The sequence below is a fragment of the Trachypithecus francoisi genome, unplaced genomic scaffold (genome assembly GCF_009764315.1).
Source record: "Trachypithecus francoisi isolate TF-2019V2 unplaced genomic scaffold, Tfra_2.0 Lachesis_group11, whole genome shotgun sequence".
NCBI lineage: Eukaryota > Metazoa > Chordata > Mammalia > Primates > Cercopithecidae > Trachypithecus > Trachypithecus francoisi.
The window spans coordinates 26,514,005-26,536,281 of record NW_022681456.1 but is presented as its reverse complement, the minus strand read 5'-3'; the positions used below and the strand labels follow the sequence as shown (position 1 = coordinate 26,536,281).

At 45.2% G+C, this 22,277-nt stretch overlaps 1 protein-coding gene across 5 annotated transcripts in view; it reads left to right on the top strand.

Moving 5' to 3' along the window:
• The window catches only part of RFX4 (regulatory factor X4), a 179,054-nt gene extending 162,645 nt beyond the window's left edge, over positions 1-16,409 (top strand). For all 5 annotated transcript variants that reach the window (XM_033220778.1, XM_033220779.1, XM_033220781.1 and 2 more), the window contains 3 exons: positions 3,300-3,462; positions 6,476-6,614; positions 14,813-16,409. In XM_033220778.1, the coding sequence (XP_033076669.1) occupies positions 3,300-3,462; positions 6,476-6,614; positions 14,813-15,085 (575 nt within the window). In that variant the 3' untranslated portion in view covers positions 15,086-16,409. The remainder of the gene's footprint in view (positions 1-3,299; positions 3,463-6,475; positions 6,615-14,812) is intronic.
• Positions 16,410-22,277: the final 5,868 nt, after the last annotated feature.

The window sequence follows — 22,277 nt, the reverse complement described above, 5'->3', positions numbered from 1 at the left end:
CAGTCATCTAAGTCGTGATCATTTTGGGGATCTTCCCTTCCCATTTTCTTGTACTTATAAATCAAGGCTGACAAATCATTATCAAGCCTTACAAATCAAGCCTGCTAAAGTCATTATCTTTGGGGGGAAGAATATGGAGTAGATGTGCAAAGCAGGAAGGGGACTTTCAGCTGTGCTGGTGAGTAAGGACACTAGTAATTTTATAGAAAAACATGTTAGGAAATTTGCCGTAATTGGCCAAATTACCATTGCTATTCAAATGTTTCATCACTGGTAATAGAATCTCACCCAAGAAACTTGCCTTTCTTCCTTGGGGTCTGAAATGAGAAATACAGAAATACCTATTTTAAGAAGTTTTCATGTAAGAATACCTGAATTCGTAATGAAGAGTGCTTGAATACAATTAAAAGCCTACAACATGCCAAGATCTCTGACATATATTATCTCAGTAATCCTCACAACAGTCCTGCAAGATAGATATTATTACTCCTGTTTTAAAGATGATGAAACAGAAGCTCATAAAGTTTAACAGGCTTGCCCAAGATCTTACAGCTAGCACCTGGCAGAACCAGAACCCAGAGCAAAGAGACATAACGGTAGAGAGTAGAAAGTGTGTGGTAGAAAGTGTGTGGGTTCAGAGCCCGACTGAACCACCCACTCACTCCAGGACCTTGGGCAAGTTATTTAACATTCTAAGTTTCCTTGAACTGGACTTTTGTGTGATGCCATTAGCCTGCAGTTAGTGTTGACAAAAGGAACCATCCTTAGAATTAAGATGAAGTCCATTGTAAGGGTGTTGAGGACATTGTTGAATAGTTCATAGTTAAAGATATTTCTGTTTGCTCTGAATATGGAGGACAGTATACTCCTGAGCAATCGTCAATCTTAGTGCTCCTAACTATTCAGGTTTCCAGGAGCACTGGCTCCTGGAAAACTCATATCTAACTTTAAAATTCACATATAGGAAGAATTTGGGTGGCATGTTTCACCTCATTCCGATTGCACTTTTTGCCTCCAATTCTGCTTTTCTTTCTTCTTTCATTCCCAGTTCCATTTTATTGTCTCGAATCTTTTATATTGCTATACACTCCCTTAAATTCTTTTGGATTTAACCGTCAGTTTCCTCATCTATAAATGGGGATAATGTTCTTTTAAGGGTGTGTGACAAGCACTCAGCACAGTGCATGGTCTGTAAGAGATGCTCAATAATGGTGTCTCCTTTCATAGTCTTGGAATAAATCTTTGCCACCTCATTACAACAAAGGACATTATTTGCATTCCAAAAGATTCTTCAATTTATGAAAGGGCTCACCAAAGGGTTCTTTTAACAATAAGCCAAGGTATTTAAAATAGGATACCATTTCCACATTTCTTCAAGGGTATTCCTTACTGAGTCTCTGTCACATAACTGGCACTGTGCTGATCCACCAACTCTGCTTCCTCCCACTACTCCATGTCAATACAGCTCCTCTCATATGCTATTTGCAAAGTCCCTGGGATGGAATGGACTAATTTTTAAAATGAAAACCTTTCCTTTATCTTCCCAGAGGAATTTTTAGATAGAAATGGTCTACTGCAGAAAATACAGAATGGGAGATCAAATTTTCTCTTTTACTTCACCTTAAAAATGTCCTCCCTTAAATTCTTCAGTTTTCCATGTACCTAAAGGGGGATGTTGGATCCCATTCCCTCTGCCTTCTAAAACAAGCTTGATTATTTCCACCATATTAACATATTTTAAATTTTATCAGGAATTAAGTTGTCTGATGAGTTTAATATTGCTGTTAATGATTTATTAAATTATCATTAAAAAAATTCTAGGCTAGGAGTGGTGGCTCATGCCTCTAATCCTAGTACTTTGGGAGGCTGAGGTGGGAGGATCACTTGAGACCCGGAGTTCAAGACCAGCCTGGGCAACATAGTGAGACCCTGTGTCTATAAAAAATTTCAAGCCCGGGCACGGTGGCTCATGCCTATAATCCTAGCACTTTGGGAGGCTGAGGCGGGCGGATCATGAGGCCAGGAGTTCGAGACCAGCCTGACCAACATGGCAAAACCCTGTCTCTACTACAATTACAAAAATTAGCAAGGTGTGGTGGTATGCGCCTGTAATCCCAGCTACTCAGGAGGCTGAGGCAGGAGAATTGCTTGAACCCAGGAGGCAGAGGTTGCAGTGCGCTGAGATCGCGCCACTGCACTCCAGCCTAGGTGACAGAGCGAGACTCCATCTCAAAAAAAAAAAAAAAAAAAAATTAAAAATTAGCTGGGCATGGTGGTACATACCTGTAGTTCCAACTACTTGGGAGGCTGAAGTGGATGGATCTCTTGAGCCCAGGAGGTCAGGGCTGCAGTGAGGGCCATGATCATGTCATTGCGCTCCAGCGTGGGTGACAGAGGAAGACCTTGTTTCAAAAACACCAAAAAACACAAAACTAACCGTCTCATAAAATATGAAGCATTTAATTTTGTCAGGTTTTTATCCCCCAGTCTTTAGCACTTTCAAGGTATCCAATTAAATTAAAAAATAGACAAAGGGAATTCATAACTGTCCAGGCCACTGTCTAATAATCTTCAAAAAGACCTGAGCTGGCAGATCCCAATAATCTACTTATGTTTGCTTAAAGCAATTTGTTGGATCCTTAACACCTGTTGAGTTAAGCGCTGAAAAGTTAATTGGCAGTGCCTATCTAGGCTGTATTTCCCCAGGCTTTCCTTTTCCTTCTGGCCCTCCCTTCCTTTCTTCTTATCTTTCCCTTTCCTTTTCTCCCTTCTAAAATTTTTATTGAGTCTTTTGGCGGCCAGGCTTTGTACTAAGCACTGGGAATCCACTGGTGGCCAAAATCCTGGCCAGGCCCCTACCCTCTTGGTGCTTTCTGTCTGGTGAGGGGACCATTAATCAAATCACATTCACTAATGGGTGTAGGATTACAAATTGCAGTAGGCACCACTTAGGCCTACAGTACATGGAGGGATCTGGCCTAGTCTGGGATTAGGAAGAGGACAGCTTTTTGGACTGTGAGAGGAAGAATGAGTGGGTAATAAGGCAGCAGAAACGTGTGCAAAGGCCCCGAGGTGCTGGGAATTGTGGTACTCTGGAAACAATGAAAGATAATGTGGCTGGACCAGATAAAACAAAGACAGGGGGTGGGGGATGCCTCTGGTGAGCTCAGCAGTCAGAGATACATGTCTTGTAAAGATTTTGGCCTTCAACTTAAGAACAAAGGGAAGCCACTAAAGTAAGGAAGAACAAGGGGTGTGAGAACTGTTAATGATCGAGACGTCTTAATTTGTCTCTGCAGGAGCAATGCAGTCATACACGTGGTCTCTAACATACACAGTGACGACGGCTGCCGGGTCCCCAGCTGAGAACTCCCAACAGCTGCCCTGTATGAGGAACACTCATGTGCCTTCTTCCTCCGTCACACACAGGATACCAGTTTATCCCCACAGAGAGGAACATGGGTAGGTAACTTTCCAGGGATGCTGCTGGACTTTTAAAATTTGATCTAAAGAGGATGGGTGCGGCAGCTCACACCCTATAATCTCAGCACTTTGGGAGGCCGAGGTGGGCCTTTAAGTCAGGAGTTCGAGACCAGCCTGGCCAACATGGTGAAATCCTGTCTCTACTAAAAATACAAAAATTAGCCAGGCATGGTGGCATACACCTATAATCCCTGCTACTTGGGAGGCTGAGGTGGGAGAATCGCTTGAACCTGAGAGGCAGAGGTTGCAGTGAGCCGAGATTGCACCACTGAACTCCAGCCTGGTGACAGAGCGAGACTCCGTCTCAAAAAAAAAAAAAAAAAAAGATCTAAAGAGGGGTTTCCTTAACAGCTATTCCCTCAAAGAACAGGAAGGGTGCTACCCTTTGCTGAGTTCCCACAATATCGTGAGCACTGTACTGTGTAATCCCCACAACCACCACGGTAGGTAGGTAGGTAAGAAGGTGTTAGTGACCCCATTTTAGATGAGGCAATTGAAACTTGGTTCTCTTCAGTTCCCCACGGTTACAGAGCTGGCACACAGTGGGACCCTAACTGAGCACATGTCTGACTCCAAAGCCCGTGTTCCTCCCTCTTCACTCCTTTAACGCCTCAGCTGAAAACCCCTGTCAGCAGTTCTCCTGGCTGGCTCTTTGTACAAATTGCAGACTTACAGAGCGTCATCTTAGATTCAAGTCTTTTACGATTCTACTTAGAGAAGGGCTTCCTCACCTGAGGGCTGGAGGGCCCTTTAGGGCTGCAGTTATTCATGAGGTTCAGGGGATTCCCCATAGCTTCTAGTGGTGCTTTATGCCCTGGAAAAATGCATCTTTTTTTTTGCCCATATGTATGTATTTTTCAAATGTGTGGAGTGATGTTGCTGTGATGAATGAACTACAAATCCATACAAAAGTGTTACTTGAATGCTCGTAGTTCTTTGCCATTATGCATTGTCTTTATCAAAAGACACTAACCTTTCAACGTCTAATGAGCAGTGATCTGAAAAGCACTTAGGATATTAAAAAGAGATTCTGACAGGGCACAGTGGCTCACACCTGTAATCCCAGCACTTTGGGAGGCCAAGGTGGGTGGATCACTTGTGGTCAAGAGTTTGAGACCAGACTGGCCAACATGATGAAACCCTGTCTCCCTACTAAAAATACAAAAATGGGCCGGGCACGGTGGCTCATGCTTGTAATCCCAGCACTTTGGGAGGCCGAGGCGGGTGGATCACGAGGTCAGGAGATCGAAATCATCCTGGCCAACATGGTGAAACCCTATCTTTACTGAAAATACAAAAATTAGCTGGATGTAGTGGCACGCGCCTATAGTCCCAGCTACTCAGGAGGCTGAGGCAGGAGAATCGCTTGAACCCAGGAGGCAGAGATTGCAGTGAGCCGAAATTGTGCCACTGCACTCCAGCCTGGTGACAGAGGGAGACTCCATCTCAAAAAAACAAAAAAAGAAAAATTAGATGGGTGTGGTGGCAGGCGCCTGTAGCCCCAGCTACTCAGGAGACCGAGGCAGGATAATTGCTTGAACTCAGGAGGCAGAGGCTGCAGTAAGCCGAGATCGCGCCACTGCATTCCAGCCTGGAGAATAGAGCAATACTCCATCGCAAAAAAAGAGAGAGAGAGAGAGATCCTACCATGTGGTGCAGTGGGCCTGACCACTCCCAGGCCAGTTTCCAACAGACCAGTTGTGGGGGACACGAGAGGAGGAGGGGGAGGACCTCTCAGGTCCCTTCCACAGTTGGCCCAGCATAGTGCAGCACAGTGGTGACCTGACAGTGTGCACAGGCCTGGATGTTGGTGTACTTTTCCATAGGTTCAAGTGCTCCCAAGCAGTCAATTGGGCAGCCATTATTTTCTCAGGAGGCCTTTGAGAGTATTTCCACACATTTAGAATAGACTCTGAAAACCCTGTTTCAGAGAGATTTTTGATTCAGCGGAAATAGCAGAAAAAATACTCACATGGTCATAGGTCAGCATCTTTGCTATAAAGATGTTACTAAGAAGAACAGTGATAATAATAGGCTATGTCTACACAGGACTTTCTGGTTTATAGAGTGTGTTCACACATATGATCCTCAGAATGACCGTGCACAGTATTTTTATGGATGTGAGCAACAGGGTCGTGAAAGTCACAGCTAGAAAGTGGTGGAGTCTGGCTTAGAACCGAGGTTTGATGCCTGTTTGACCACGCCATGGTGTTATCCCCCCAGGAGACAGCTTACAGAAACCCACTATATCCTTCCCCATGATGTGGAAGCAGAGGCCTGAGTGATATAAAAACATAAATCTCACAGTGGTTTCTTTTTTGCTATCCCTATTTGATTCCAGGATACAACAGGGCTTTTAAACACAGCAGGAGTAGAGGTTTCCATCATTAATGATGTTTGGCTCAGGGCTAGATTTCATCTCTGAATGCTGGCTGGGGGAAGGGAGGTATGTTCTAGGTGTTGAGGGAGAAGGAAAATCAGCCTGGGGTTTTAAGTTAACCATAACAAGGCCACAAAAGTGGAAATGGTAAGAATCAAAAGGAAGAGGCCAGACACGGTGGCTCACGCCTGTAATCCCAGCACTTTGGGAGGCCAAGGTGGGTGGATCACCTGATGTCCGGGATTTGAGACCAGCCTGGTCAACATGGTGAAACCCCATCTCTACTAAAAATACAAAAATTAGCCAGGCGTGGTGGTACACACCTGTAATCCCAGCTACTCAGGAGGCTGAGGCAGGAGAATCATTTGAACCCAGGAGGCGGAGGTTGCAGTAAGCCAAGATCATGCCACTGCATTCCAGCCTGGGCAACAGAATGAGACTCTGATTCCAAAAAAAAGATGAAAGAATGAAAAATGGGGTTGGGGGGTGAAGGGGAAAGAAAAGAGAGAAAAAAAGAAAAAGGAAAAAAAATAGATGAGGTTTTTAAAAAGGTGTCAAACTGATCTGTTCTTGCTATTACTCACACTATTCAATGTGCTTGATGCATTTTAGATACACGGGAAGCTATAACTATGGGAGCTATGGCAACCAGCATCCTCACCCCATGCAGAGCCAGTATCCAGCCCTCCCTCATGACACAGCCATCTCCGGGCCACTCCACTATGCCCCTTACCACAGGAGCTCTGCACAGGTGAGTCAGTGGTCCTGGTTTCTTGCCCAGACCTTGGTATACTTGGTGCCAAATCTGGTTAACACAGTTCATAAACTGTTATGCATGCTGTGTGTGCAGCGTGTATGTCCCCAAGGAGAGGACAGTCTTTTCATCAGCGTCATTTCTGGCCTCCAATGGCTGGCCCACAGTGGGTGCTCGGCCAGCGTTCACGGTCCATTTGCTCTCACACGCCTGGTTGCTAAACAGTTTGTTTTTCATTCTATCCTCTCTTTGACTTCTTCATGCCAAGATCTAATCGGCCGCATGTCTGCTGCCCTTTTTCGGGTAGCTACCCTCACCCTGGGCCTTGGGTCTCCTTTCCCATCACCACTCTCCTGGTACAGACCCTCATGGAGTCTTGTCAGGACTGGTCTCTCAACATCATTCTAACTGGTCTGGTGGTGTCCCGTGTCTGCTCTTTTCATCCAGCCCACACACATAATCTTAAGCGGAAGAATCCTCCGGAAATGGATCCCTTTTCAAATCACTCTCAGGCCCTATACCTCCTTGGGCTCCGCACTGTCTAATAAGCCAAACCAGCCCTCTGTGGTCTGTAGGGAATGGACAGGCCATTGCACCTGGCTGCATTTGGAAAAATACCGCTGGACACTCTACCTGTCTAACACTTTCCTGTGCATTGGCTCTGATCCGACTGGTTGCCAGTTCCACTCTGCGTCCTAAGTATCTCTGTATGCCCTCTGTGCTCGTCTCAGCTCAGGCCTTTATCATATCCAACCTAGATGAAGACAGAAGCCTTCCTGATGGTCTCTATGCCTCTAAAAAGTGCCCCATCTCTGGTTCATCCCCTACACTGCAGCTAGAGGAGTCTTTCGGAAAAAAAACCCAACTGACCGTGACACTTTAGCTGTCTTTGGCACATCATCGCCTTCCAGGTCAAGTTCAATTCCTTAGTATGTCTCTTAAGACTCGTTACCTTTTTGGCCTACTCACCAACTCCCTCCCTCCTCCCAGCCATGCCAGCCCTCATGTGGTTGTCTTGGATGTGCTGAGTTCCTCCGTGTCTTTGTAGATATTGTTTCCTCTGGCTGGGTGTCTCTTCCCCAGTTTCTTCTGCTGGGCATTCATGACAAGCATCTTGCTGTCTTTGTGGCATTCCTGAAAGTACCCCCTTGCTTCCTCCAGGACCTTATTAGGTGCCACTCCCTGAGTTTCCTCTCTCAGTAGCATTTCTCACACCCTGTTATCATCACTAACTTTCCTGTTTGACATGCACAGAGACCCTAAGCTCCCTGAAGGCAAAGATTAAGTCCAGTATCCTCAGGTCACAGCACTTGGCACCTACAGAAAGAGGAGCTACCTTCTCCTGAACATGTGCTGTGTGCCAGGCTCTGCGCTGAGCACTCTCCACATCCCCTGGATAATCCCTGCAGAAGAGGAAGTGAGACTCACAGTAACCTGCCTGAGGAGTTGAACCCAGGAGCTGTGACTCCTGTCTGGGCTCTCAGGCACCACCCCCTGCCGCCTCTCAGATGCAGGCATTCACTAAGTGTACACTGAGCAGATGAGTACATGGGAGGTGGCGTCAGCATGAACAATAGTACGGTGTGCTGAGCATGCTCACTCTATTCTGCAGGCACAGGAAGCTAGGGAGTGGTAAGATCAGAGCTATGATTAACAAAGAGAGCTCTCAGGGCCCCCACAGAATGAACCAAGAAGGGGGGCTGGTGGAGGCAGGGGGCTCTGCTCCAAAGCACTTGTAGAAGTTTAGGAATGAGATGGCAGGACTGACACTAGTGTGGAGGCTGTAATTACATCAGTTGTTAGCACACAGACTCGTCTCTGAGGGAAGGCACCAAGGAGAACGTTTCCACAACACATGGCACTCTGGGCAAACAGGTGTTTGTTTTGATTTCCATCTGTAGTACCAAGGGGAGCCCTGGTTTAATCCCCAGACAAGCCAAGAAGTTGATTACACTAAATCATCACCTAGGGCATTCATTATAGGTTTCCAACTGCGTCAAACAGAGATGCCAGCTCCTTAGGAGCTCCCTCTCTTGGGAGCACTCTGTGCTCCTCACTGTGATCCACTGCATGACTGAGAACGGCTGCAACAGCCTAGATCACTCCACACACTCCAAGCATCTCATTCATTCATTCATTTCTCAAATGGCTCCTGGGTAACTACTAGGTGCAAGCACTGCACTGGCCACTGGGAGCACAGTGAGAAGGAGACAGAGCATGCCTGCTTTGGTAGAGCTTATGCTCCAGTGGGAGACAGCATCATCAAGCCACAACTCTCGGCATTGTCTTCCCTCCTTCTTCACTTCCTCATTCCCCCTCATGAAATGGCAGAAGCTGGTTTTCTGGGGTGATATTTTTAAAGCCATTGCCATAAAAAGAAGCCAAGGTCTCCTCAAGGCCCATGAGGTCCTGCTCTGGAAGCCACAACAGTCCCCAACTGGAACACTGTCATTTAATAGCTGGTCTTAATAGAATGGCCCAAGGACAAGCGAAAGCCCATGGAAGGGCCCTTTTAATCCAGACAAGGTGTGACAGTCCAAAGGGTCCTAGGCCAGGCTCTTTGCCACCATGCCTTGTGACTCTTAGACGAGTGCCTCTAACACTCCCCTCAATACACACACACACACACTCCACACTTCGTGGTTTATGCCTTAGTCTCCACCTGTAAAATAGGGTGGAGAGAAATTAATTACATCGGTCTCTACCTAGGTTGATGAGTGAGGTCAGTGTTCAAAACGTACCTCTCTGGGGGAAGGTATTGTCTAAAGACAAAGTATCCTTTGTTTTGTTTTCATTAACATTTATTCAGAGCACTGTTCTAGGCATATTTAAATACACAGACTCAATTGCCATAACAACCTTGGGAAGAAGGCATTTTTGGAGATAGGATCTCACTCTGTCACCCAGGCTGGAGTGCAGCTGTGCAATCTTGGCTCATTGCAACATCCACCTTCTGGGCTCAATTGATCCTCCCACCTCAGTCTCCCAAGTACCTGGGACTATAGGCGCGCGCCACCAAGCCCAGCTGATTTTTGTGTTTTTGTAGAGACAAAGTCTCGCCATGTTGACCAGGCATGTCTCGAACTCCTGGGCTCAAGTGATCCTCCTGCCTCGGCCTCCCAAAGTGCTAGGGCTACAGGCGTGAACCACTGCACCTAGCCTTTTCCCTCAGTTTTGAAAGATAAGTAGACTGCCTCAGAAGGTAATGCGCCCCAGGCCATGCATCCAGTAAGGGACAAAGCAGACTCAAATGCAAATCCTCCAGCTCTCAATCCCAATGCTAAACCAGTGGTACTGAATACTACTGTTTTGGAGAGTGGAAGGTAAATTCAAGAGGTTACTGCTGCTATTCTCAGTAAGTTTCAAGTTGCCAAAGAGAAGCACATGCCCCAAGATAACCTTCTTTCTTTCCTTTATTGGTTCTTTGGTTTAAGGTTGAGCATAGAGAAAATCCACTGCAGGGCTAATTAGTTTTAGCTTTCCAGAGCAGGGGTCAAGCTGTTCCAATTCTGAGTAACTGAATATCACAATTCACTACATCAGACTCACCAGGGAAAAGGACAGTCTGAATTGGAAGAAAAATTGCAAGTATGCAATATGGTTGGAGAAATGCAATTGGTCATCAGCACAAAAGTAACTGAAACTACTGCAAATAAATGCCAGCTAGGTTTCCTTAGAGGGCTGATACATCTGTGAAGCACAGTAATTATAGGGGTCCCAGCATTTATATGCTCAAAATAATTTTAAGTCATTTGTTTTCAAAATAGATATGTGTATGCCCTTATTTACACTACTTATTTGTATAACACATACTTTCTTCCTGGGTAATACAAAGGTAAGCCTCCCAGCCCTGCTTAGATTCTTGTAACTTCTGACTTAGTCCAGATGAATGAGGTTTCACAGTGTAAGGTGGCCTAGCACCGAGCTTGGCCCTCAATGAGTGCTCAGTAAATACTTGTCAATGAAACGAATGAATGACTGGTACGAAGTTGCTGTGTGATTGCAGTAGATCATTTCCCTTCTCTTGACCTTAATTATTTCACCTGTAAAACCAGAGCTAGAACCAGATGGTTAGTCACTAAGGCTCTTCCTACCATTAATGGACCATGACCCTATGATTCTAAAAATAACATTAATAACAGCTGACACATTTTGAAAACTTACTGCACAGGAGTTCTAAGTGTTTCACATGTAATAACTTAACTAATCCTGACTTTAAAACCTCAGCAGCAGGGGGATGGTGGCTCACACTTGTAATCCCAGCACTCTGGGAGGCTGGGAGCCCAGGAATTCCAGTAGGGAGGCCGTTTGAGCCCAGAAGTTCGAGATCAGCCTGGGCAATGTAGTGAGACCTCATCTCCACAAAAAATTTAAAAATTATGTGGGAGTGGTGGCACACACCTGTAGTCCCAGCTACTTGGGAGGCTCAGGTGGGAGGATCACTTAAGCCTGGGAGGCACAGATTGCAGTGAGCTGAGATCACCCCACTGCACTATAGCCTGGGTGACAGGGCAAGACTCTGTCTCAAAAAAAAAAAAAAAAAAAAAAGCTGAGCAGATGTGGACTGTCTGACAAAGAATTTTTGGGAGCTACATCCTTCTCCAGAAGAGGCTAAGAGAAGAGGCTAAGAGGCTAGGGGTGAGCCCTCTGGCAGTACTTTGGTGCAGTGAGAGCTGCCTTTCATAGGAAAACAGTTTGTGCTCCTGACTGGACCACCTTTCACCCCTTGTTCAAGTAGCAGCTCATTTGGTAAGGGGTCAGGAATAAAGGGCTCTTTCTTCCCTCTCCATGTGTAGGAAAGTCAGCCCTTGGTGTGGAGAGTCATTTCTCAAAATAGATCTTCCTAATATGGTTCCAAAGAGACCAAGAGTCAATCATAGCTGAGATGGGCTTATGCCATAGGCATCTGATGAACGTTGGACTGTGTGTGCAGACACACACACGTGCACACAGGCACCCCTCATACACTCCTCTCAAGGGGTGGTAAACTGGTGACTTATGTCCTTTTTAAAATCAGTAGCAACAGCATATGATTTAATCCAGAGAATAGTAACTTCCTGTTACGGGCCCTCAACAAAAAGTGCCTTATTCCAGACAGAGATCTCTGGACCCCGGAGTTTGTGCCCAGCATGTTTAAGAACCCTGCATGAAACCGGATGTAAAGTGTGAGAGGTGAGGCGGGTGCCATGGGCCAGCCTCTGCCACTCCCACCAGACTAAATCGAAGCTTCATTGGTCATGTTAATGACCAAGCCAAGGCAGTGAGCACTTCAGCTAACTGGCCTTTCAATGGTCTCTTCACTACAGGGAAAACGAGTCACTGACTCATTTGCAATTAGCTGACCTAGCAGGACAGAATTTTCCATGCTGGATTCTGTGGTAACAGAATTTTATTGTCACATTAGAGATATTTTGAGCCAGTCTCGTTTCCAGGCAATTACTCTTTTGAGTGTATGACACAACTTCTGAGCACAGCTGTGTCGAGGGTCCTTGACTAGGCACAAAAGCCACACTCTCGGGTTCTGTGGGAAAGAGCTCAAGTCCATTCTGTGACATTTTACCTACACGAGCCAAGGCAAGGCGGACTCTGTCGGAACCAGCAAGCTGAGGCTAGGTGAGAATTCTAAGGCCCCAGAGCTCTGTCGGGGAAGAGGGAGCTTAGAGAAGGAAGAGGAGCAGAGGGATTAAAGTCTAATGGGCTGGGCTCCAAAAAGGGAGTGCTCTCCTGCTCGTGGGTAACTTGGCAGTGGCAGGTCAGCCTCCTTTGGGACGGTCATATCAATGTGGGGAAAGCATGCTCCCCAACTGGGTTTCTATGCCAGCTCTTCCACTAGCTTGCTGTGTGACTTTGGGCAGGACACATGATCTCATGGGGCCTGGCTTTCTCATCTGTACAACATGGGGTTGGATCACAGGATTCCTAAAATTCGTTCTAGTAGTAATGTCCCAATGTTCATTTGTCAACTATTATTTAGCACCTGCTAGGTGCTAGGCACCATGCCAGATGTTGGGAACATGGTGTTAAGCACAGCAAAGCCCCATCAGGAGTATATGAATATAAGCCAAAAGAAAGACCTAGCTAGCTGCCAGGCAGGATGGTAAGGCCCCGGCCCAAGAGGCATAGGCTGGGGTGTTTAGGTTCTTGAGATAGGATTCCAGAAAAGTCTCTCTGAGGAGGTGACATTTAAGCTGAGATCTAGAGAATGACAAAATGGCAGGTATGGCAGGAACCAGGGGTAGGGGTGGTAGAGAAGGTTCTAGGCAGAAGGAATAGGTAGGACAGAATTCCCTGAGTTGGAACCAGCTTGGCATGCCATGGGACCAGAAGGGAGGCCTCTGTGCCAGGAAGAGCACCAGGAGGTGAGGTGACACCCAGGAGTTCACTTGAGAGAAGATCAGGTGAGGCAAGCAACCTTTCCGAAAAAGGATCGTTTTGTAGTAATAGTTCCTAATGTTATCTGTTTAATACACCTGGGATCTTGTTTTTTTGGGACAGGGCCCAATCTTACTATGGTCTCACTGGGATTTAGAGCGGTTCCTGTGCTAGAATCCCACTGTGCAGGCCTGAGAGTCCACCACTGCTGCCACACAAACAGCATCCTGTAGGTTCCCATGATGCAGAGCACAGAGGTATGTGCCAGTGTTTCTGATCTGATTTGGGATTAGGAAAGCCTTGGCGTGCTGTCCATGGTCTCCTTGGCAACAGCCCTTGGTGCCTTCTCCCTTGAGTTCCCAGACACCACCTACGCCCTTCTCCGTCTTTTCTAACTGTTCTTTTGGTTGTGAAGTGGCTGTACTTTTGCTATGTAAGGCATGCCATCCTATGTAGGGGGAAAAGTCCCTCGCTACTCGAATTAGGATCCCTTTTTCTTGACCTCTGAATTGCTGGTTCTCTTTGCATGCTTCAGGCCTAAGCACCTGCCCCAGCTCTCCTTAGCCTCTCACTCACAGAGGAAGAGCAGTTCCCTGTAGCCACCTAGACTCCAGGGAGCAGCCATTGTTGTCATAGCCCCTTCTCCCTGCTGTCTAGGCTTCAGCCTGTCTGTCTCCCTCATAGGAGGCAGCCTCCCACCTAATCCCCTGGGGCTCCACTTTCCAACTGTCAGGGAAGACAGATGGGGAGCAGAAGAATTCATACATTCACACACTCTCCTCCTCGCTGCTCTGGCCATCCTTGTTGATTGGCTCCTGTCCTTGGTGGGGTATCCCTCAGCACAGCAAAGAAATCTTTGTGCTGACTGGCCTGCAGACAGCACAGTGCTGACTGGGAGCTCTCAAAGGGAGCCCATAGCTCCTCTCCTTCCTCCCCTCTGATCCTACTAACAGGGGCTTATTTGCATAGCTGTCTTGGTAACAGAAAAGAATGTAAAAGAAGAAGCACTTCAGAAGCACTTCTCTTACTCCTAATCCTTTCTAGAACTACTTCCCCTCTTCTTGTAGCTACTAACACCTGTTCCTCTGACCTGCACAAAAGCTCCCCTCCCCGCCGCTCTCAATTGGTTTCTCTTGACTCTTTCCTCCACATTCACACCAAGTCCAATTCCTATTCGTGTATCTTCCAGGAGTTCAGCAAATGTGAGCCAAAAAGAAAGACATTCTCTAAATGATAGGCACTAATAATAACCTTTGAAATTGTTGACTTGCTTCCTCTTCAAAAGCCTGCTTTTAGGCTGAAGTTTATAATTGAATTCAACTGTAAAATGTTATTTTTAATAACGTCATTGTATTTTACTTGGCAGTGTTATGCTCTTGGGTTGATGGACTAGGACCTATCACATCTCCATAACTAACAATAAAACTCACTACCATCCATCTGTACATCCATATTTATTTATCTGGACATGCAGTTACTAGTGTATTTGTGTGTGTGACACACACTTACTTTTCTGTATTCCTGGTGTGGCTGTTTCTCATTTTGGGTTTGACTTCCCAAGATATTGTAGATTAGGAACAGAAAGCCAGTATAACCGCATGAGTAAACACCAGCCCAACTCAGGCTATGAAATCTTTTGCATTTCTCCTGTTGAATTCCCTAAGACCAAGATTCAATCTTGCAGAAGTTCAGTGATTCCTCTCCATCAACTCTCATTAATAGCATCTTAAGAAATTTAACTTAAACTATAAACATGACTGATATTGTGTATACGCAACTTCAAGCTAATTTTTACTTTGTGGAATTTCTTTCCCCTCAACAAGTACCCTTTTAATAGCCCCACTTCCCGGATGGAACCTTGTTTGATGAGCAGTACTCCCAGACTGCATCCTACCCCAGTCACTCCCCGCTGGCCAGAGGTGCCCTCCGCCAACACGTGCTACACAAGCCCGTCTGTGCATTCCACGAGGTACGGAAACTCTAGTGACATGTATACACCCCTGACAACGCGCAGGAATTCTGAGTATGAGCACATGCAACACTTTCCTGGCTTTGCTTACATCAACGGAGAGGCCTCTACAGGATGGGCTAAATGACTGCTATCATAGGCATCCATATTTAATATTAATAATAATTATTAATAATAATAAACCCAACACCCATCCCCCAGAAGACTTTATCCCTATACATTGTAACTCATGGGCTATTCCTAAGTGTCCATTTTCCTAATGAACATGAGGATGGGATTCAGTGTGGGATGAATAAACTTTAGTTCAGAAACAGGACTTACTAAAAGTCAGCGGGATTGGGTTTCTGTAGCCAAGCCAGACTTGACTGTTTCTGTAGAGCACTATCTCGGGCAGGCCATTCTGTGCCTTTTCCCTCTGTTCCATGACTTTGCTTTGTGTTGGCAACCACTTCTAGTAAGCTACTGATTTTCCTGTTGACAAAATCTCTTTAGTCTTGAAGGATGGATACTGGAGACAGAATGTGGTTTGTGTTCTTGGATGGGCACATAATTTACCAAGAGCATTCACCTTGCCATCTGTCTGTCATCGTACTGTACAAGGAACAGCCCTCAGATGTGTTCTGCACATCCCTTCTTCCTGGTGGTATCATCACTGCTTCCTGGAGCACCAGGGCTAAATGGGGAGCTATCTGGAAACTAGATTTTCTGTCATAACCCACATCTGTCACAGTACCTGCATTGTCTTGGAATGTAAGCACTGTCTTGAGGGAAGGAAGAGGTCTGTTCTGTATTGCCTTAAGTTGATTGAGGTTTGTAGGAGACTGGTTCTTCTACATACAAGGATTTGTCTTAAGTTTGCACAATGGCTAGTGTCAGCAAAAGGCAGGAAGGTGTTTTTTTTTTTTAAGTTCTATGAGAATGTGGATTTATGGCATTGAGTATCACACTCAGCTCTGCTGTGTTAACTTTGTGAAACTGGATGGAACAAACTTTAACTTACCAAGCACCAAGTGTGAAAATGACTTTCATGGTTCCTTCATAAAACTATAATAATATCCGACACTTTGATAGAAAAAAATTCAAAGCTGTGCCTTTGAGCCTATACTATACTGTGTATGTGTGGAAATAAAAATGTATTGTACTTTTGGAGAATTTTTTTGTAGGCATTTTTCTGTCAGATTTGTAGTAATTTGTGAGGTTTGTTAGAGATTAATATAGGTTTTCTTTCTGTATTATAAAATGCACCAAGCAATTATGGTGGACCTATTACCCTATGGGTAAGAAATAAATGGAAATATGACATCGGATGTTTTAGCAATTGTTCTGTAAATAAAATCTTTGATCACACCACTCAGTGTGATAATTGTGTCTACAGCTACCATGGAAATAGTTTTATCTGTACAGTTGTGCAAGATATGAATGGTTTCACACTCAAATAAAAAATATTGAAATGACCTGCTTTCTTCTGACTTTTCATTTGACATGACCTGTGTGTGTGTGTGTGTGTGTGTGTGTGTGTGTGTGTGTATAAATAACATTGTGAATACTTAGGGTGTAAGTAGGCAGGGAAAAACTAAGTAGTCTTATATGGCTGTGTTTATCCAGTTCCTCATCATCTTGTCATATAATAATTAAAATGTGTATAAACCACACATCCTGTCCTTGAATAATGATTAAGTAAAAATAGTACCTACAGTCTGATAGAGGTTTGTAGGGGAACAGTTCTTCTACACACAGAGATGTGTCCTAAGTTTGCACAGTGGTGAGTGTCACCCAAAGGCAGGAACCTTTCAGCTCTTATAGGGCATACTATTCTTCGATACCAATACCCTAAGAGGTCCCTTGGTACTTAGTTCATTGTGCTTTAATGATCACTGGGTGTAAAGATATTTCAAAGTGCAGTGCTTTAAATGCTAATAAACTTCTGGAACAGAACAGTAACATTACTGAATACTTAATAAGTATTAACAAATTCTTCTCCAGCATTGTATTTTTATTCTGGGGTTGAGAGGAGTGGGGTATCAAAGTACAATGATGGTGTTTTTCTCAAACATTAAGAGTCTAGGATCTATGAGAAGTTCAGAACCACAGATGTCCAGAAATGGGAGTAGTGAGTATATTAACTAAAAGGCATGAGAACTTGACAATTCAATTTGCATTTTGAAAGATTTATATTTAAAGCCAAGTTCTTACTTGCTATTACGTAATATATTTATACCTGAACATGATTTTTAAGATTAAAATTAAATACAGAACATCCCCTTATATTTAGCTATGTTGTTCCACAAAAAGAAAGCAGATGTTGAATTTCACTTTCTGATGGTCAATTAGTTTGATCTTTTGTCCACAATCCATTAATTGGCTTTCATATAAGGAAAGTAAGGAAAAGGAAGAATGAAATTTCAGATTTAGTCACTGCAAAAAATAAACCTAAGAGTGACCAGACCAGTCTCTCTTACAATTCAAAGCCAGAGCTCCCTTAAATAAATGAAAGGGTGTAGGAAGTCAGACTTTTGACTTACTAAGCACAAAAAAGTAACCACCAAATTCTTTAGTCAGGTAACGACAGCATAGGACACCCATTTACACATAACAGCCACAAGCTCATTAACTGCACAAATCTTTAGGCAAAACGAGTCATAATCAACAAGGGTCTGAAGCCCATAGAACAGGTCACCTCAGGAACTTTGCAAGGAAGAAAACGTGTGCCTCCCTTTCACAGCACAACCAAGACCCTGGAAAAGAAGGCAGCTTCAGATGAAGGCAAAAGGCCACTGGGCCTCCTCTCCAGAGCACAAGGTGCCTACCTCTTGGGAGCCGAGTAGTACCTATGTTCCCAATTGTTTTAAAACTTTAAACTTTGGAACCGGGAAAGATCTGAATAGGAAAAGACGACAGCTGCTGTGAGCACATGACTCAAATGTACCTTCTTTCCCTCTGATAGCTCCCAGTCAGTCACCAGAACAGGAAATTCGGGCAAGGTTGGCAGCTGGGAGTGGGGCCAGTCACTTGTCAGGGGAAGAACAGAAGAGTCTTGGCAATAAAGGGACCCTCCCCTCTTAGGACTTTTTCTGAAAAGAACTCTGCCAGCTTGAAACTGGCTGAAGTTATGAAGAGCAGCCAGGATGGCTCACCCACATTGCAGGCCTCTGGTGTCCTCAGATTCCATCCTGCTGTGTTCTTTGTCAGGCCTCTAGTACACCCCAGCTCTGGGTAGAAAGAGAATTTGTGGCCCCTCTGAGACTGAAACCCAGGCACAGACCGACCCAAAATGTTTGCCATGGAGTAAGTCCAACCCAAATGGGGGAGGGGAAATTGTGGAAACTGCCATGTGACCTTGAACGGTTCACCTCCCCACTCTGGACCTCAAGCAGGTGTGTTACATGATTATGACATTCCAACTTACGGTCTGCACTGATGGACCAGGGCTGGCAGAGCTGGATGAGGAGGATGGACGGGCCGTTTAGGGAAAACAAAAAACGGAGAAGACTGGCAGCTGGGCAGTGATTCAGGGAGGCAGCCACAGGAGAGAAGGCACTGGCTCCACCAGCTGGTGCTATAACACAGAGTGAGGCTCATGAGTCCAACCCCATCCTCCCTTGCACAACTCTGGAGAGCAGTGTTTGGCAATTTTCCTCTCTCTTCAAAACTGGCCTTAATATTTGCTTTAAAGTCAAAATGTCTGAAGTGAATCTAGAGAAGGAAAGATAGCAAAAACAAACAGCTATTTTGTTCCAACCTCTTGCACTGCTTAAAGGCAGACTTGCAAGATTAGAAAACAATTAAGGCCGGGCATGGTGGCTCACACCTGTAATCCCAGCATTCTGGGAGGCCGAGGTGGGTAGATCACTTGAGCTCGAGCTCAGGACTTTGAGACCAGCCTGGGCAATATAGTGAGACCCTATCCCTACAAAAAATTTAAAAATTAGCCAGGTGTGGTGACACACCTGCAGTCCTAGCTACTCAGGAGGCTGAGGTGGGAGGATCACTTGAGACCGGGTATTTGGGCTTACAGTGAGCTATGAATGGGCCACTGCACTTCAGGCTGGGGCACAGAGACCTGTCTCAATAAATTTTTTTTTTTTTTTTTTTTTTTTTTTTTGGGACGGAGTCTCGCTCTGTTGCCCAGGCTGGAGTACAGTGGCCGGATCTCAGCTCACTGCAAGCTCCGCCTCATGGGTTTACGCCATTCTCCTGCCTCAGCCTCCCGAGTAGCTGGGACCTCAGGCGCCCACCACTTCGCCCAGCTAGTTTTTTGTATTTTTTAGTAGAGACGGGGTTTCACCGTGTTAGCCAGGATGGTCTCGATCTCCTGACCTCGTGATCCGTCCGTCTCGGCCTCCCAAAGTTCTGGGATTACAGGCTTGAGCCACCGCACCCGGCCTAAATTAATAAAGACAAAAATACTGATGTATATGTCCCACCCACAATGAATAGTGACTTGGAACGTGACCCAGGCATCAGTATTTTCCTAAGCTCCTCAGGTGATTGAATATGCAGTCAACGTTGAGAAACACGATCCCTTCCACCCTCCAGTTCTAAACTTCAGGGACTACTACTATTCCCTGAACATGTGGCCCAAGTTTCTCTTTTGCAGCATTGTTTATCTAGAATGGAGAACCATGCTCTGTGCAAGTACTGGCACTCCACAGTAACCTACACCGTGCATAGTTTTCCCTTAGCTGACAAACCTTTCCCTAAACTGCGCTGTTCTGTTCTCCCTTCAGCTACCCCCACCTCCCTACCACTTTGCCGCCTGCCCTTCTAACCTGGAACTTCTCTGCTTCAGTTCCTTGGCAGCCTCCCAAGCTAAGCCAGCTTGGACACAGTGCTTGGGGCTTCCTCTTGTTCCAAGGAGGTCAGAACCTTTTGTGCTTCACCAGCCTCCTCCCTGAAGCTCTTCCCCCAATCCCCCTCCTGTGTCTCAACCTCCCCCAACCCTGCCACCGCCCTCTCACCCCCATATTTTGCTGCTGCTGGTGTAGGTGGGACGGAAGACGTGGGCCACAAGAGATGAAGAAAGAGCTGTTGCTAGGAAAGGAGTGTGGGTGAAGAGAGATGGTGGGCGGGAGAAATAGGACTCCCCAGTTATATGCCTCCCTTTCTCATCATAAATGTCTCAAGAGCTAAAACCAGCTGTTTAAAATCTATTATGAAAAATAATGAGGTCTGACCGTGACAGCAGGGGTAAGAGAATCAGCCTTAGAAAGAGTTGAAGTGCTGATACTTGGTATTTATGTCTTCTCCTAGAAAAGAAAAGCCTCTGAGTGAAGTTTAAAAGAGTGAATGCTCAAGGAACTATCAAACTGTGCCCCTGTGAGGGACCGTATCCAGAACGTCTTGGCATATGCTATACCTCTCAGAAACAATAAACTGCAAGATGTCTTAAGAACCAAAATATAGTTGAGGCAGAAGGATGATCTTTAAATGAGAAGTCTGCTACACTCTTTCCTCACCTCACACTCAGGGGCACATTTCTGAAATAGATCTACCTTAATCCACAGAGTCTCCCATTTATTGAAGTCTTCTCTGTACCAGGCACATTAGACTCGCCATGTCTGCTTCTCACAAGTTCCCTGCAACACCAGTGGCATAATCGCTTCTGTTTACAGGTGAAGAAATGGAGACTATGAGCAGCTTCATGCCTTGCTGAAGGTTATAGTTTAAGGGGCAGAGCTGGGATCTGAAAATTACTCCAGGCACAGTGGCTCACACCTATAATCACAGCACTTTGGGAGGCCAAGGAGAAAGGATCACTTGAGGCCAGGAGTTTAAGATCATGGCAACACAGTGAGACTCTGTCTCTCGCTATATATTAATTTTTAAAACACAATAAAAGAACTACTACTCCAGAGCCTGTCTGTGCTTTTTCTACCAAAGCATAGTCTTCCCCCTTCCTACTTTTCTTCCCACCCTCCCACCCCTATCCCAACTTCCATTCCCCTCTCCTGAGCAGTTCTGCAGTTTTAAAAATCAACCTTGACTGTGGTAATAGAACTTACTGGGGTGGAAGAGAGTTTCAGAAGTTTTGGGAAATTTTTGTGCTCACAAAATGCAGGCAGTTTCTAAGCTGGGCACCAGATCTTCCCCTAAACCAGAGGTGGCATTCTGCTCACTGTAAATAAATAGCAGACTACCTTTCCCTCTGTCATTTCCCAACGTACATACAAACCAGTGCATTATGTATGACCGAGATTTGGTTATTCTATAGAGAAATAGGAATAAAAGAAAATCAATAATAATGAAAAAAAAAATACCAGGTCACAGAGGATTTTTATTACCAGGTCGGAAAAAAAAAGCTCTGCAGGGGGGCGTGCAATGAGCCAAGCATTCACTAGAATGAAGTCACTGGGGTGGGGGAGGAGGGAGCATGGAGGAGACTGGCTACCTCTTGCTGTTAAGGTCACTACCCTTTGACAGAGGTGGCCTCTGACCTCAACAGCCCTACAATTCTGTTTTGACTGACCCTGAAACCCATGAAATTCAGATGTAGGCACTGCCCAAAAGTTGAGATAAAGCTGACTAATATGGGAAAAGCTCCCGGTATGTGCCCCCAGCTGAAAGGAGCTGGCAGTTCTTTGGCGGTAGACGCAATTTATTCTGTCCTCCTCCTTTCAGGGAAATGCTAATCCTTCATAGGCAACTCGAGGGGAAGACTAAAATGTGTTGATGATGAATGACAATAATCCTTTGTCCACCGCCACCTCCTCCTAGGGTTGAACCTTAAGAGTTTAATCAAATGTTGGTAAGTAAATTAATGCCTTACTGCAAAAGAGGTGGTGGGAAGAAAGGTTGTGAGAATATATTTCCTCTGACATGTGAATCTCAATAAACTTAATTGCAAAGGCATCGATATGGGAAGGGGGTACTGAAAGAGTGTTTTAGATTCCTATTTACACACACATACACATAACAGTCACTATCCGAAAACTGTCTTACAGCATGTCAGTGTTAAAATGTTAACTTCAAAGTCTAAAGACCAAAGCAGCGCATTGGAATCACTTTGCTGTTGTTAAAAACAACAGCAGCAACATCAAAACTCATGCATTTGTGCATCCATAGGAACAGCAAGATGTTTAGCCCTGAATCTTCACATCTTTCTAAGGAAGGTTGCATTTTTCATTCCAGTTCAGCTAACATTTTAGTGGCTACTCCATGCCAGGTCTGCCTTGCTGGCCACTTTGACAGCCATCTCTTTTAACCCTTCCAACTTACTGCAAAGTAGGTATAATTATGCTCATTACGTTGAGAAAAATCGGTGCTCAAAGATGGCAAGTGATTTATCCCTGTACACCCAGAGTTAAAATTCAAACTAGAGT